A 17858-nucleotide genomic window follows, 5' to 3' on the forward strand; every position below is an offset into this window, starting at 1 on the left:
TTTACAACTAACTTGAAAGCACTTAATTCCCATCTCTAGCATTTTGGAAAGAGTTCCAAAGACTCTCTGCCGAAAGAAAAAACAATTCCCCCTCATCTCCACTTTAAATGGGATAGCCCTTTTTTTTTTAAAATCTTGTTCCCTAATTCTAGTCTCTCCTACAAAGGGGTAATGAGTTGGAAATCAAATCTTCGTATTCTTGGCATCACAACAAATGTGAAGATTTAATGAAATTACTGCAAATCACAATTTGCCTCCAACCCACTGCTATCTAAGAAAGAAGTAAATCACCAACCTTTCCCCAGTAATAGTTAAAAAAAATTTAAAACACTTCACTTTAACCAGACCAGTAAAAAAAACAGGATTCTAATTTATGTGGATTAAACTTCATCCCTCTCAAAAATACTTCCTACCCCTAGTACACACAAATATTGAGTTGAGAGAAGGAAAAATAGTCAAGGGAACAGAGTTCTGTTCACCAGTCTAAAACGACCAAACTGAATGAGTTGGTTTTACAACTCTTAATTTCTTTGATGATGCTTTAATGTTATCTGATTTTAACTGGCTTTGGGTTTATTGGGTATTTGGTTGGATGGACGTCTTTGTCGCTCTGAATCAGAAGCAAGGTGGTTTCCTAGCTTCTCTGGTTTACTTCCCTCAGTGAGACAAAGTTAAAGTGCAACTTGATCAGATGGTTGTTGCTATGCTGAGCTCTCCTGAACCCATATGTCCCCAAACCACAACATTTTTGATATGCACGAGTTAGTTTCATTTGGTTTCTCCCACCCTGCCCCCACCAAAACTGCAAGCTCCTACTTGCACTTTCCATCTTCATTTCCAGTCCATAGGCCAAATAAAATGCAGTTTTTTAAAGCAGATGGAAGCCTGCAGATACATCACTACACATTTCACTGAAAACTTCAGTGTCATTGTCATCATCAAATCAAGATTTGGTTGAAGGTAGCGTGCCTCCTCTGAGATTTCATCTTCCCTGGAACACACCTGATATGCTTGCCTGCACTGTTCAGTGCACTGAGTACAGGAATTAGGTGGTCATGTTGCAGCTAGACAAGATACTGGTTAGGCCACTTTTGGAATACTGTGTTCAATTCTGCTCTCCCTGCTAAAGGAAGGATGTTGTGAAACTTGAAAACATTCAGAAAAGATTCACAAGAATGTTGTCAGGGTTGGAAGGTTTGAGCTGTAAGTAAAAGCTTTTTTTCCCTGAAGCTTCGGAGTTTTATAAAATCAGGAGGAGCATGGATAGGGTGAATAGTCAAGGTCTTTTCCCTGGGGTGGCGGAGTCCCGAACTACAGGGCATAGGTTTAGGGTGAGGGGGGAAAAGATTTAAAAGTAACGTTTTCACAGAGGGTGGTGTGTGTGTGTGTGTGTGTGTGTGTGTGTGTGTGTGTGTGTGTGTGTGTGTGTGTGTGTGTGTGTGTGTGGAATGAACGGTCATAGGAAGTGGTGGAGGCTGATACAACTATAACATTTAAAAGGTATCTGAATGGGTATATGAATAGGAAGTGTTTAGAGGGGCATGGGCCAAATGTGGCAAATGGGACTAGATTAAATTTAGGATATCTGATCAGTATGGACGAGTTGGACCAAAGGGTCTGTTTCTATGCTCTACACCTCTATGACTCCATGATTTTATATTCCACATTAAAAGAAACCAAAATAAAACCACAGATAGTTTTGTTGGATAACTATTTTTTTAACAAAAAATATTTGCATGTCTATGGAATATTTCCAAAATGGGGGAGGGTTTCTGAAGCAAGATGGTTAAGAATGCCTGATGCAAAATGCAAGCAGATTTTGTTTCACAAAAAGTTGCATCATTATAATGTACTGATGACCTTCTTTCAAAAAGTAATGACTTCAGAATACTGTTGAAGTTCAGTGTAATATGCTATTCCAATACGTTGTTTGGAAAATAACTAGTTTAAGCAATACATTTTCCCTCTGGTATACTGTAAACATTTCATTTTATTGCTATGAAACCTTCGCTCGTGACTTGGAACTATACCCACATGAAATAATTACTGAAGAAAATGCAGAAGAACTCACGTAAAATACCCCTTTAGGACCAAAGTCATTAACTTCATAACCTTACAACTTCCTTATGTATAAAACTGGTTTTGTACTGAAACAGCATTAAACAAATAACTTATTTGAACTTCACAAACCTTGAGTGAACGCAAAATCAGTCACCCGATAAATCAATGCACAACAGAAAACTAACTACCAGCAGCAAAAGACTAATTGAAACCAAAGTGCACAAAAATAGAACAAGTTCATGTGAAAGTCAGAACTGGAGTGTAGGAGGTTGAGGGGTGACCTTGAGGTTTATAAAATCATGAGGGGCATAGATAAGATGAATGACAAAGATGTTTTCCTTTTGGTAGGGTGTTCAAAACTGGAGGGCATATTTTGAAGATGAGAGAAAGGACATGACCGGCAATGTTTTTTTAAACACAGTGGTTCGTGTGCAAAATAATCTGCCAGAGACAGTGGTGAATGCAGGTACACTTACAACATTTACAAAAAACATTTGGATAAGTTCACGAATAAGAAGGACTTGGAGGGATATAGGCTTAGTGCAGGCAGATGGGGCTAGTTTAGTTTGGGAATATGGTTGGCGTGGACTAATTGAACTGAAGAATCTGTTTCCATGCTGTATGACTATATTTAACAGGTGATGTCAATAATCACCAAGTAGCAACAATCAACGTTATCTTTTGATTAAAAACAACTGGTTTTCAAAACGGAGAATTGGACGATCACCTCAACAAAAGTAATTGGCAGAATAATAGGGAAACAGGTTAGCAGAGTTTCTTTTGCAGAGAGCTAGCTCAGACATAATGGATTAAATGGTCACATTGTGCTATAATCATTGTATGATTCCTAGTCATCATTTTCCTGTGTCAATTAAAACACTTCTTTTTATTATTAAAATTTTGGCTTCTGTTCCAGAGGTTTCAGGTGGTCAACAACGGGGTGAAAGAGATTAAAATCAGCCAAAAGGAGGATGCAGGCACATTTATCCTTAATGACTTTCTCTCATTTTTGATTAATAAATACTTATGCAATGCATGTATGAGAACAGGGAGCAAGAATAGGCTATTCGGTTCCTCAAGCCTGCTCTACTAGTTAAGATCATGCCTGATGTGCTTGTAACCTCAAACCCACGTATCCACACAATTTTCTCTCCAACCCAGAGGCTCCCAGCCTCATTCCTGTAGAAGGGCTCCGCCCGAAACGTTGATTTTCCTGCTCCTCGGGTGCTGCCTGTCCTGCTGTGCTTTTCTAGCAACACACCCTTAACAACGATCCAGATACATCGCTTCCCTTTGCATCCTATAATCTTTCAACCTTTGCAAGGGTTTAACCCAGCTGTTTAGAAATTTTGAAAGCTGTTTCCATTACCTTTGCAAGGAAAGCATTCCAACGATTTTCAACCCTCGACAAATTTCACTTCACCTCATGTTTAAATAGAGGAACAATTATTTAGAAAGTGACCCCTAGCTCTAGACGCTCTTGGAGGAAACATTCTCTCCACATCCAAGATACTTTAAGATCTTACATGCTTCAAATCAAGTTGCCTTTCTTGTAAACTCCAGACATGGACCTTGCCTGCCGAATCTTTCTTTAGAAGATAGTCTGTTCCATTATAAATATCAAATCTGATAAATCTGCTTTCAATGCATTTACATTCTTCCCTAAAGGTGACCAATGCAATACACAGTACTTGAGACCTGGTCTCAACATTACTCTGTACAGTTGAAGAATTAGCTCCCTAATTTTAGATTCGATTCACTTCTCAATACATAACATTTTATTCTCCTTCCTCATGACTCACTGCACTTAGATGCCAACAATTCATGCACTGAGGCACCCAGAACCTTCTGCAATTTCTCATCATTTAGACTTTTTTTCTTCTTCCTGCCAAAATAGAAAATTTCACATGTTCCCAGACTATATTTCATTTGCTGGATCTATGCCCACTCAATCCTTTGTTAATTACCTTATGTACTCTAAGTTATTTTCCTATCTATGTCACCAATAAATTTGTCAACCATACTTTGCTTCCCTTCATCCAAATCATTTGTACAAATTGTTACTAGTTGAGACCTTGTGATGAACAATTTCTTAAGTCTTGCTAACTTGCAAAAAACCCATTTCCATATCCTGGTTTCTTGTAATTTGGTCACCTTTCAAAATTTTATTAACATTATTTCATCTATCATATCATTCCATCCTGTAACATACTGCATTCTTCAAGATTCAGATCCTAATCTATGCCACCTGCAGCCATGCCATGTCTCTGCAACAGCTATCAGATAGTACTTATTTCTATTTGTGCAGTCAGTTCATTTATGTTTTGGATTTACTTACATTCAGATACAGAACCCTTAGTTTTATTCATTTATTCTTTTTGTAACTTCCAGCTGGCTTTGGCTCTGCTCTGTTTTATTCATTTCATGTAGGCATCACTGGCTGGGCCAGCATTTATTGCTTATCCCTAGCTGACCTTGACAAGGAGGTGGTGAGCTGCTTTCTTCAAGTGCTGCATTCCATGGGTAGACCCACGATGGAGACTGCAGGATTTTATACAGCAACAGTCAAGGAATGGCAATATATTTGAAGAGAGATGGAGGGAGGCTTGGAGGTGAACTTGCAGGTGTCAGTACTCCTATGTATCTGCTGCCCTTGTCCTTTGAGATAAAAGTTAACTTGGGCTTACAAGGTCTGTCTAAGGAGCTTGGGTGAATTTCTGCAATGCATCTTGTGGATGGTACTTACTACTGCTACTGAGCATCACTGCTGGAGGAAGGAGACGCTTGCAGATGTGGTGCCAATCAAGCAAGCTGCTCTAGTGACAAATTACCTGCATGTTGGTGGAACTACACTCATCCAGGCAAGGAGGAAGTATTCCATCACAGTCCTAGATAGGGTCTTGTAGATGGTGGAAAAACTTTGGAGAAGCAGATGGAGAGTTACATGCTGCCGCATTCCTAGCCTCTGACTTGCTCTTGTAACCATTATATTTATACAGCTAGTCCAGTTCAGCTTCTGGTCAATGCTAACCACCAAGATATTAATAATGGCAGAATTCAGTGATGGTAACACTATTGCATGTCAAGGGGTGGTGGTTAGATTGCCCTTTATTAGAGATGCTCATTGCCCATAGCATGAACCTTACTTGCTACTTTTCAGCTCAAATCTGGATACTATCCAGGTCTTACTAGATTTGGACGTGGACTGCTTCAGTATGATTCGTCGCAAACATTATGCTGAGCATTGTCCAGTCATTGATGAACATCACTGAGGAACACCTATAGAGATATAATGGAACAAAAATGACTGACCTCAAACAACCACAACCATCTTCCTGTAAGCCAGGCATGACTTCAACCAGCGGAGGTTTCTTCCCAGTTCCTACGGATTCCAAATTTCCTAGAGTTCCTTGATGCCACACTTGGTCTAATGGGGCCTTTTTATCAAGCCTCTCAAATCTGGAATTCTTCTGCCCATGCTTGAAACCGAGGTGTAATCAGATCAGGAGATGAGTGGCCCTGGTAGGATTGGCTGAAGCCTGGCATCAGACCTCTAGAGTAGGCTGATCTTATTTATTTACATCGTTCCAAATTAGATCCCATGTGCCTATTACTCAGTTTAAAAATCTGTAATTCCATAGTTATGCAATTCATAAGAAAACTGACCAGCATGGTTTGGGTAGAGACTAGGTACAGACGCCACTTCCCTCGGCATGAGTACCACCACAAATGAGAATCTATTTCTCCCACACCATACTTTGAGCCACATGTTCATTTCTAATCTGATTTGCCACCTGATAATTTGCATGAGGCTCAAAGAAATAACCTGGAGATTATGATTTTTTTTGATATTCTGCTCAATTTTATACCTAGCTCCTCACAACAACTTTGTAGAACCTTCTTCTTTATCCTAACTATGTCATCAGTATCTAAGTGGACAATGACAATAGGACCCTCCACACTCCCACTGAAAATTAAGGGAAAGTACCTTAAACAGAATAACCAGGAAAAAAATAGACAGATTTAATATAGTTAAAGATGTCACAGGTCTTAAAAGGAAACGTATATCATCGGTTTTACCGTCAATTAATCTCAAAAGTAATTACACTGAAATTTCTAACTAATCTTTCTGACCTTCAAATGAAACAGCTGAATGTTGTTAGTTAGCGAAGCAAATCACATGTACATGCTAACTTATTTTGTTCTTTTCCACATTTAGACATTACAAAATGGCAAGAACAATGGCTATAAAGAGAATGCCCTTGAGAGGAAAAAACAGGTTACAGGTGAGACGCTAAATACTGATTTAGTTTTTTTAGGTGACCACAGGGTCATGGAACAAAGCAGGTAAATTGGTTCTCAGTACAGTTCACCTGACCTAAAGGCAGACAGGCCAAGGGTTTAAATAGCCAACAACTGTTCCTGGATTGAGTAAAATCTAATTTTATTGTTTGATAATACCATTCAATCTTTTATTTTAAAAGCTCCCCCTAACTAGGTTAGGATATACAGAACTCTAAAAAGGTGCCGAATATATCATTCCATTACATTTGCACATTTAATGTAACTGTGCAAACAGAAAAGTGAAGTGACTACATGATCAAGTTTAACGGTGGCTTCTGAACATTCCCCTGTGCCTCACCACCCACTTCATTACCTCCAGGCTGAAAATAATCTAACCTGCATTTGGATCATGGTCCACCGCACTCATACTGTGATCTACAGTCAAAAGGTTAAGGGGCGGCAACGGAACAAGTTGTTTTCTACCAAAGAGATCAGCATTTTTTTGCCAACGCACAAAAGCACAAGATGAAGAGCTATGGAGACACCATTAAGACTTTTATGCAGTAGTATCGTGGATTCAGAGCACCACAGAGTTTAATGATCACGAAAATGAATCTGGCAAGAAATCTGCAATAAATTCAAAAGGTAAGTTCTGAAGTTTTCCCAGTCTTGTAATCCAAGACTGAAAGTAAAAAATCAGGAAAATTGCTGTTGGAGTTACACAATTGGGATTAATGCGTACTGAATTTTCATGCTAATATTATACAGCCAAATGGTATATATCCAACAAGGGAGAAGCCAGTCAAATCCTATTTCACTCTGTCTGAACTATAAAAGAAAGAAAAACTCAAAAGCAAAGATCTTAGAGAAGGTAACATTAATGATTATAGCAAAACACATTTTAATAGTTATTTACAAAGAATGTTAGTGGAAGCTCTACCTCAATTATAATCAACATGGCAGGCAGAAAAGGGATATCTGCAAAGATCAGAAACTGACAGCAGGTATGGCATTGGAAGTATTTCTTATTAGCCTTAACATAATTAAATGTTGGAGTCTATCATGATTTTATTTCCTTGTTTTCTTGTTGCGAAGAGAGTAAAGAGTAAGAAATCTGGAGCCATGGTCACAATTTTTCACTAATCCAACAGAAGAAACTGGGAGCATTTCGGGTGCCACCATGCCGCCCCGAAAGTGGGCGGCATGGTGGCACAGTGGTTAGCACTGCTGCCTCACAGCGCCTGAGACCCGGGTTCAATTCCCGACTCAGGCGACTGACTGTGTGGAGTTTGCACGTTCTCCCCGTGTCTGTGTGGGTTTCCTCCGGGTGCCTCCCACAGTCCAAAGATGTGCGAGTCAGGTGAATTGGCCATGCTAAATTGCCCGTAGTGTTAAGTAAGGGGTAAATGTAGGGGTATGGGTGGGTTGCGCTTCGGCGGGTCGGTGTGGACTTGTTGGGCCGAAGGGCCTGTTTCCACACTAAGTAATCTAATCTAATCATTTTTTTTAAATGGAAATACAGAAGAAACAACTCATTTAACATCATCATGTTTTAATAATCTTTACAAAGGAAAAAAAAAGCTAAAAGTTAGCTTGCAGACCTTGAAAACCTGCAGATATTTTCTCCAGCACCTGACCCAAATCAAACTGAAACCAGAGAACTGCTAACAGAACAGAAAATGACCAAAACTAACTCTGAAATCAATATATGTAAACTAAAGCACAGAAAAAAGGCCACTTGGTCAAATAAGTCTTTTTTTTAATTTTAATTTCTCCATGGGAACCAACTTTCACATGAAAAGTCATCTTTTGCGGCTCACTTTGATTGCATTCAAGGAATTGGTGGTGAACATATTTGGTGGACAGCTGGAAATCAACTGGTGGGGGTGCAAAGGGAGGGAGACGGAAGAGAAAGAAACACAAAGCTGAGCATGTGGAAGGGAGGGAAGACAGACAGACCGACAGAGTGCACGTGACAGACACACATCGACTGAGCGTGCGTGCGTGCGCGACAGACACAGACACCAAGAGACAGACAGAGCGCGGGCGGGCAGGGGAGCTGGTGGGTGCGTTGGGGGGAGGAGAATGACAGGGCCCGCGCGTTGGGGGGGGGGGGGGGGGGGGGGGCGCCAGTGGGTGGGGGGTGGGTGGGAGATAGTCACTGATAGTATGTTGGGGTGTGTGTGTAGTGGGGAGGGGGGCCAACTGGATCAGACGGATGTGGGATGGAGTGACATCTGACACAAGCAGGCTATGGAGAGACCAGAGAGTGGGATTTGGGGGGGGGGGGGTGGCCTCAGATCTGGGGAAGGTTCCCGGAGGGGGAGATGGAGGAGGGCCAACTGTAGGCAAGGAGGGCTGGCTGAGGCAGAGTACTCTCACATGAGACTGGGGGTGGGGTAAGCACACAGACAGCAAGCAGAAGATTGGGCATGCAGAGGGGATGTGATAGGCACAAGGAATGCTGGAAGGATTTAAACCAAGTCACATATACCAGTGTGAAACTTCAGCTCAAAAACTTTAAATTTTTCATCTTGGTTTTTTTGACAATCAAGTCCAAAAGGAAGTCCCTTTCCCGTCAAAATATCAGCCACAACAAACCTACACACAAAGAACTGTTTCTCGTGAAACCTGGTGTGCATCACAGTTTTTTGTCATCAAACTTACATATATTGGGGCGCGGGGGAGTCTTTGCTACATTTGCTTAATCTTTCTTGCTCCGACGTTTTCTGAAAATGTTCTGAAGAGTCTAAGTTGAGATCCATATAACAGATGAAGGAAGCTCAATCATTTGTCTTCTCAAGTGATATGGGATACATGGAACAAAGAAACTAATCCACCTCATCTGTACAACTGGAACACAGATTGCATTGAATTCAGCATTTGATGAAATATAATTAGATAGCAATGGTATCATTCCAGTGGAATCTTAACATACAGATGCTCTTCCAGGAATGTATAAGTGATTTTCATGTTCAATTGTTGAAATCACAAGAGCCCACAAATAGGGATCCAAATCTTGTGAGTGGTGATACTTGAAAGTAAGCCTATTGTTTTGTATCTTTCACTTGACAGGACTAGTCGTTTTTTTGGATTTCACTATTTTGCTGTGTCTTTGTTTCACGTTGAGAGTGTTCAAATCAAGTCCTGTTATAATCGACACTTGAACTTGTTTTGACTCATTCAAGGAATGTTGGAATTGTTTGTTCATTCACTATTTAGTGCTTATTTCTAACTGCCCTCAAGTGGTGGTAAGCTGCTTTCTGGAAATGTTGCAGCCTATGTTGTGTAGGTGAATCCATAATGCTCTTTGAAAGAGAGCTCCAGGATTTTTGACCCAAACTGTATTTACTAACTTATGTGAAATTATACAGTATATTCCAAATTGGTTTGATTCATTTCAGGCATTTAATCACTCCTTAAATATTGCATCCCATGTCATGAACTACTTATCACATTGAGTTCCCTGTTTAATAATTGGGTGAAGGAAGGTAGCTATGGATATACTAACATGCAACAATTTAAAACCCTAATCATCGAGGAAGAAAAAGAATGTGCAAAACTGGTCAATTATGATACCTAGATTTCACATTTTTTCAGCTTGGCTGAGGGGTCTGGAAATGAATTGGAATAGCTGTCAAAAAGTAGAAAAAGTGAGGACTGCAGATGTTGGAGATCCAAGTCAAAAGCGTAGTGCTGGCAAAGCCCAGCAGGTCAGGCAGCATCCAAGGAGCAAGAGAATCGACATTTCGGGCATAAGCCTTCTACTCTTCTCTACTCTAAATGTCAAAAGGTACATATTTTTATGTGCCACAAGATCATCCTGCACCACCTTTGATCTAAGGATCGAGACAAATGACGATGACACCAGAGGAAAATTAAGCATAAATAACCCCAGTTGAAATGGAATCAGATGCCTGGATCGGACATTAGAAGTTCAGTGCAAGGGAGAGGGAAATTAAAGGGGAGATGATGATAGAAATTCATTACAGACAAGACAACATTATTAAACAGACATTACTCAGAGTAGTAGGGGTGTGGTACAGCCTGCCTGCAACATCAGTAGACTTGTCAACTTTAAGGACATTTAAACGGTCATTAAACAGGCATATAGATGAAAATGCAATCGTGTAGGTTAGATGGGCTTCAGAATAGTTTCACAGGTCAACACAATTCACTCAGATTTTTTCTTGTCTGAAAGTAGCAAGTAACAGCAACTTCATCTGTTGGCTTTTCCTCTTTATAGCAAAATACTGTAGAACAACTTAATTCAGCATCATCACTCAAATAATGCTCACTATTAGAAACTCACCACACCACTTTATTTCAGAATGCATCTTTTTCATAGAATCCCTACAATGTGGAAACAGGCCCTATGACCCAACAAGTCCACAGTGACCTTTCAAAGAGAGTATCTCAACCAAACCAATTTCCCTACCCTATTACCCTGTATTTACCCCCTGACTAATGCAGATAACCTACACATACCTGAACACTCTGGGCAATTTAACTTGGCCAATTCACCTAACCTACACATCTTTGGATTGTGGGAAGAAAACAGAGCACCCCAGTGGAAACCCACGCAAACACAGGGAGAATGTTCAAACTCCACTCAGTCGTCTGAGGTTGGTATCGAACCAGAGTCCCTGGCGCTAACCACTGAACCACCATGCCACCAGTGTTTCAACATGATTTTTCAATTGTGTTTCTTTGCGGGTTACAGGAACAGAGTTGAGTACCATAAACAACAAATCAATTCATGCTTGAGTGAATTTCATTCCAGTTTAGCAGTCTTGCTAAAAATGATACCAGCGCACTCTAACAATTACTGCTCGCCTCATACTTTACCACAATATACCAGAGTATTTCATTTCTAGAAAAATAATTTAAAATATAGCATTACTATTAGAAGTAGCCAAAATACCACAAACCTAGCTTGTACTTACACTGGTTACTCTACGATAGATCTGAGCAGCATTCTGGCATTCCGAGTATGGGTATTCTGAGGTTGCCATCTCTAGCATACACATCCCAAAAGCGTAAACATCAACAGACTCGTCATATTTTTCTTCGTACATCTCTGGGGCCATGAACTCAGGGGTACCTTAAATTAAAAGAACGTTTCAGACTCTAACAGACTGTCTCAGTGAGTAGAGGCTGTCGGTACTCACCGATGGCTGACGATAACCTGTGGGGGAAGACAAAGCGGAGGCGAAGGAGAGCCCTTCTCAGTTACTCAGCAACCTATCAACTCAAGCTTTCTTCTGCAAGGCATCCTGTATGGTGTACACCACAGAGTTGATCTAATTAATCTTTTACAACTGAGCAAAAGTATCCAAATTCTCTTTACCCAGGAAAAAAAACTCATGTTTTAAGTGTACTTTATACTGGAAGCAGGTACTTAACAGTTAAATGCAATTTTGTTTTTAATTCCATCTTTAAATCCATTGAGTTGCACTTTGTACAGGACAGTACACCAACTTTCCAAAACTCCATGACTGTTCTAGCACCTTAGATATCCAAATTATTTCCACAGTAAATTGCAACAAACTCAATATGGTTAAATACTAAAATAACACAGATCGTCCAGTTTTGTTTTCAGGTCAGACTTAATAGACGAGAAGAGACCAGATGAGGTTCCAAAGAGGGAAAAAAGGAAATTAAGTAGGACTATAGCTAGCCTCTGACTGCATTCTTTTTTAAATACAACCCTGTCACAGTAAACAAGTTGCCTTGCAAATGAAAACTGGCATATAATCAAGCAACTTAAAACATTTAATAATTTTGATCTTCAAATCATCAGAAAGGCAACTCACCACAGCCTTTATCTATAGCACTTACCGTTCAACTGCAGTACTGTTAGATCTACTGCAGCTAGGAAAAAGTAGATGTCCTACAGTTGAAAATACTTAGAATACAGAAAATTGAGTAAAGAGGGCTCAACATGATAACCAGACCAAAAAGAGACCCTGCTTATAGTTTGATATTCTGCAATAAGTTTTCATGTCAAAGACCTGAGAGCAGATGAATGTTATTATGCAGCACAGTAGGCCACAGTTTTGTTAAATCCAATATTTCAAAATTATAGCTGTAACACAAAAACTTCAAGTTCATTTTCCAAAGCAACAACCCACAAAGCAAACTTCAATGACTTTCAACTTACCTATAACGCTTTTTGCGAATGATGCCCTTTTAAGTGTAGCTAGGCCAAGATCCCCAACTTTAACTGATCCAGTAGGGCCTGTAATGAAGATGTTGTCACATTTCAAATCTCGATGGATGATGGGTGGTGTACGTGTATGAAGAAAATGAAGACCCTTTAAAATTTGACGACACCAACTTCGAAGCACCTTGATTTTCATTATCTTAAATCTCTTCAAATAACTGAAATAAAGATGGAAAGAAACAATGGTTACTACAAGAAAATGCTACTTAATATGAGCCATCTTGATGCCTTTTCTAGTAGTTCTGCTCCATAAAAGTTCAAGATCGATTTTCTTTTAAGAAGCTCTCCAAACCAGCTGTTCAATATCAATGTTTTGTTGGTGTATTCGATATGTCACAAGATACTACGAGCACTTACACATGTAGACCAGCACTTGACTGCTTTGCAGTTTTTAAAGGCATAAACAAAACTGATTGTAAATATTGGGAGAATGTTTTGAAATGTTTTTATGAAGGCTAGGACAACTGGAGTCAGGGCCAGAATGAGTTGAAATCCACATGTATACTTCTGGAGTACACACAACATAGAAGTCTGTCAGATTTAAAAGTCAAAATAAACACACAATCGCGAATTTCTACAGATATAGGCATACAAAATATATTTTTCACCATTAGCAATCGCATTAAGCTGCCATAAGGACAGCTCCTGAGTATTGTTCTGATAAAGATGACTGTGCTTTAAACTGGAAATATTTTTGAATTAAGTGCATGGAATAACTTTCACATTCTCTCGGTCTGAATTCCTTCACACACACACTGCCCCGCTTGCCCAAATAAAATAGCTATCATTAAATTAATATAACAAATTGCTTTCAACTTTAGGGATGAACTCAAAATGAGAAGTTAGAGAAAAGCCATTATGCTATCCTGCTCAAACATATGCAAATATTCTTCTGTAGGAAACATTAAAAACACATGTAAATATACATAATTCTAAGTAATCAACAATATGGTTCATAAGCGATATTCATTTTTTGACAAAATCACTGAAGCTTGTGTGTCAATAGATGTGGGCATCCAAGGATTTTTAAAGCTTTCACAGAATCGTCTATAACCCCCATATACATTCAATAAGCTAGTCACAATCCAGATTAGAGTTTACATTTTATTTGAAAAGTATCTGCAAAGTCTTATTTACCTGGAGCAGGATACACTAATGTGGGCTTAAAAACCTTTCATTTGATGCACTTCCCTCTAGAAAAATGATTACGCCCAGGTCTAATGGATTTGCAGCCATGCAAACTCAAAACCTGAATATTGACATTGTACATTTATAACTAAACTGTGACGAGAAGGAACAAATCAGCACGACAATGCACCAGCACTGTCAGAGCATGAAAATATGGTTTCAAAAGAAAAGAGCATTAAAGGCTCATTGTTCAAGCACAGGTAACATACATAGCAAAATAGATTAATTAAAAGGACAAATCCAAATAAATTACAAATTAAATAAGTGCCAATCATTACAGATATAGGCCACATACTGACCGCAGCAGAGATCTGAATATTCATGTCTTTCTGACATTTTGGAAGGTTAGGAGTTAAAGAAAAGGGAGGTGGAGTACCTCTAATGATGAAAGTTGAGATCAGCACGATATTAAGTATCCTAGCTCTTAACATCAAAATGTCACATTTATCTGGATGAAGATTGGATAAAAAAAAAATCAAAAATAAGTTATTGGTAGAAAGTTTTATGAGCTCCTCACAACAACTACACCTGTGGATGGTGTGAGAAGAAATAATACAAATTTGTAACAAAGGTACTGCAATAAAAGTGTGCCATTTTAATGTTCCTATAAAGTTGTGACGAGGCTGTCATACCACAGAGATATTTTGTCTCGTTTCTGTTTTGAAGAGAGGTTGTAAGACAAAGGTGAAGTGCTGTTTCTAAGAAAGTAAACTTCTGAGGCCTTGAGGTTTCTTTTACATTGAAACAATGGAAGCAGCCCAAGTGTGGCCAGCTTTCTACTTTTTTTAGGTTTAATTTCAAGCGCAAGCCTTTGAGGTCTCAAGAGTTGGAGCTTCAGTGTCTCCCAGCTGTTCCTTTCTCTGAATTATCTCAATGTTTTTTCTACTCCTGAATTGGAGAAATGCATTGGGAGAACCTGTATCTGAATTTACCTTTTTTGCCAAGAGGTGTGTTTATGGGATGTTACTATACTTCAACAGTTAATTGGTAATAGGTATCGTACCTATTATTCAGTTAAGTGTTCAGATAGTTAAGTTACTCTAAATTCCTGTCTTCTGTTTTCATTTTAACTATAGTGTTTAAATAAATTGTGCTTTGCTTAATGTCGAGTAGCTGAACCAGTCACATTGCATCTGGAACACAGCACTTCACATCTACCTTTACAAGAAAAAGTTATGGTCTAGGCTATCTTCTTAAAATATATTGAGGTGGTCTGGTCTGGTCTGGTCCTTAACAGATTACACAAATTGTGCAAAGACCCTAACTTTAATTTCTCTGTATATCCAATCATGGACTGAAATGAGAATTTTTTTTAATAAATCAAGGATTATGGAAGCAGCTGCTGTACTTTTGAAAAACAAGCTGCGAACAGTTATTTAAATGCTGCTTAAACTGTTGTTTGCTCACCAGTGCAGAAAGATTAGTTGCAGGCAAACTGTCACCAGGGAGTGTGTACAAAACAAGATTCGGGTGGCAACAAGTAGCTGACTGACAACTGGTTACAAATTCACAGGCCAATGACAAAGCCCATAGGCCTACCAACAACTATATGACTGGCTTCCTGGTAGTCGAATAGCTGTGGGAACAAATGCTTGATCAAAAACAGACATCCAGAAAGGGAAAGTTACGTTTTTTTTTCTCTGCAGTAAAAAAACACCCAAAGCCTGAAGGCAACCAGCTTATTTTATTTCTCAGTTGCTGGAAGCTGTTGTTTTTAAACGAACAAGTCAGAAACTTTATAACTAATCAACCAGTCATCATGAACATCCAGTAAAAGTACCTGGAGCACCATTTATTTGTAATAAATTCTTATTCCTGTTAAGCACATTATGCCAATCTGTGCTTTCTGTTAAGAAACAGGTAAATTGGGGATATTGCATACACTTTCATAAAATCTTTCATTTTGATGACACCAGGATTGAAAGGGCTTGATTTCCAGCTCACCATCACAGTGAGATATGACAATTGGCAAAGAGAACTTGGAGGATGAATTCATTCTGGGCAGCGTCTTAGAAGGATACAGACAGGTTGGTAGAGTGGGCAGTTCAGTGACAAATGAGTATCAATGCAAAGATGTTTAGGTGCTGCTTTACGGTAGGAAAAACATTCAAAGGTGATATAAAATATGGGTTTTACATTTTAAGGGAAAATGTAGGATCAGAGGGACCTAGGAGTGCACAGAACATTGGAAGTAGGAGGACAGGTACATATCAGTGAATAAAACATACAGTATGCTGCTTTATTAATAACAGGGTAGAGTACAAGGACAAGGAGGTGATGTTGAACTTGTACAAAACAGCTGTTAGATCTCAGCTACAGCATGGTGTACAGTTCTGGAAGCTCATTATAGGAAGGATGTGAACACAGTAGAGAAAGTGCATAAGAGGTTTACAAGAATGCATTTAGAGATGAGGACAGATTCAAGAAATTGGGATTACTCTCCTGGAGAGATGACGACCAAGAGGAGATCTGATCTAGCTTTTCAAAATCATGAGCAGCTGAACATGATAGATAGGGACAAAATGTTCCCACTTGTAAAATGAACAAGACAGCACTGACAAATTGATTTGCCAAAGAAACAAGTGTGAAGTGAAGATCAATGTTTTTTTTGCTGGGTAGTTAGGGCATAGAATGCATTGCTTCAAAGTGTAGCGTGGGCAATTTCAATTGAGATATTCAAGAGGGCATGGGATGTTTTGTTCGGATAAAAAAAAAACATGCAGGAATATGGGGAGAAAGAAGAAATTGATATAAAAGGTAAAGACATTCAAATAATGAGCCAGTGCAGACGCAATGGCTTCCTTCTGCGCTGTAACACTTGTGATTCGTGAACAATTGATTCTGGAAGCCACCAGGGAGCACACTACTTTAAGCTGAGTAATGAGATAAGATTAGTTAATGACCTCATAATAAAGTATCCTACAAAAAAAGACCAATCAGATTTTGATTTTAAGTATTAACAAATTTTACATTCAAGTTGAGGTTGAGAAAATTGAGATTGAAAGTAGAGTCTCAACCTTGAATAAAAAGAGCATACAATTATATGATGACACAATTGACTAAAGTGAAAAAAAGTTAAAAGGCAAATCAGAGAAGCAGTGACAAACATTTTAGTAGCTATTTCATAATTCTGTTGAGATATATGCCATTAAGATTAGATTAGATTACTTACAGTGTGGAAACAGGCCCTTCGGCCCAACATGTGAGGTAGCAGTGCTAACCACTGTGCCACCGTGCCGGCTACAAAGAACTTGTGAAGGGTACACCCTCTGTGGCTAAATAAAGTTAGGAATGGTATCAAACCCAAGGAAAAAAACCGTACAATTCTGTGAAGATTATTGGGATGTAAAATGATTGGGATCATTTAAAAAGTAGCTATTAAATTAATAGAGGGAGAAATTGAAGAATGAGAGGAGACTAACAAAAAAAAACAGATGGCAAGTGATTCTACAAGTACATTATGAGCAGCAAAAATGAGCATTTGTCCCTAACAGTGTGAGACTGAGGAATTAATAATGGAAAACAAGGAAATGGCAAAAACTTAAAGAACATTTTCTCCACAGTAGAAAACAAATCGCACCCTGAAATAGTAGAAAAACAAGTGCGACGAAGGAAGAAGGAACCTAAAACAAACAAACAAGATCAACTAGAATACGATTATTTGGAAAACTAAGGGGAAGAAGGGAGCTAAGATCCTCTGATCTAATGGTCTACATCCTAAGGTCTTAAAAAAAGACTACAGAGATGCGCTGGTTGTAATGATACAAAAATCCCTAGATGCTCAAAACACCCCACAAATTGGAAAACTCCAATCACAGCACTGAGTAAGATGCACATCACGGAAACAGAAGGAGATAAACTAGACCTCCTTTTGAGAATAAGAACCAGCAGAGGACTGAAGTAAAAGTAGGGAACACTTTGGGTCTAGTGATCATAATTTAATTAGATTTAAAATGATTATGGAAAAGTTTAAGCCTTCCATAAAAGTTAAAGCTTTTAATTGGAGTAAGGCAAAATTTAATGGCTGAGACAAGAACATTCAACAGTTGATTGGAGTTGACTGTTCGCAAGTAAAAAGACATCTGACAAGTGAGACTTT

General features: G+C 38.9%; 1 protein-coding gene across 5 annotated transcripts in view; it reads right to left on the reverse strand.

Moving 5' to 3' along the window:
- Positions 1 to 17858, reverse strand: part of LOC132824964 (serine/threonine-protein kinase WNK1-like) — a 160277-nt gene that overhangs the window by 105462 nt on the left and 36957 nt on the right. For all 5 annotated transcript variants that reach the window (XM_060839885.1, XM_060839887.1, XM_060839886.1 and 2 more), the window contains exons 3-4: positions 12509 to 12729; positions 11292 to 11449 (exon numbers count right to left, since the gene is read on the reverse strand). In XM_060839885.1, the coding sequence (XP_060695868.1) occupies positions 11292 to 11449; positions 12509 to 12729 (379 nt within the window). The remainder of the gene's footprint in view (positions 1 to 11291; positions 11450 to 12508; positions 12730 to 17858) is intronic.

The sequence above is a fragment of the Hemiscyllium ocellatum genome, chromosome 19 (assembly GCF_020745735.1).
Source record: "Hemiscyllium ocellatum isolate sHemOce1 chromosome 19, sHemOce1.pat.X.cur, whole genome shotgun sequence".
NCBI classification, from domain to species: Eukaryota; Metazoa; Chordata; class Chondrichthyes; order Orectolobiformes; family Hemiscylliidae; genus Hemiscyllium; species Hemiscyllium ocellatum.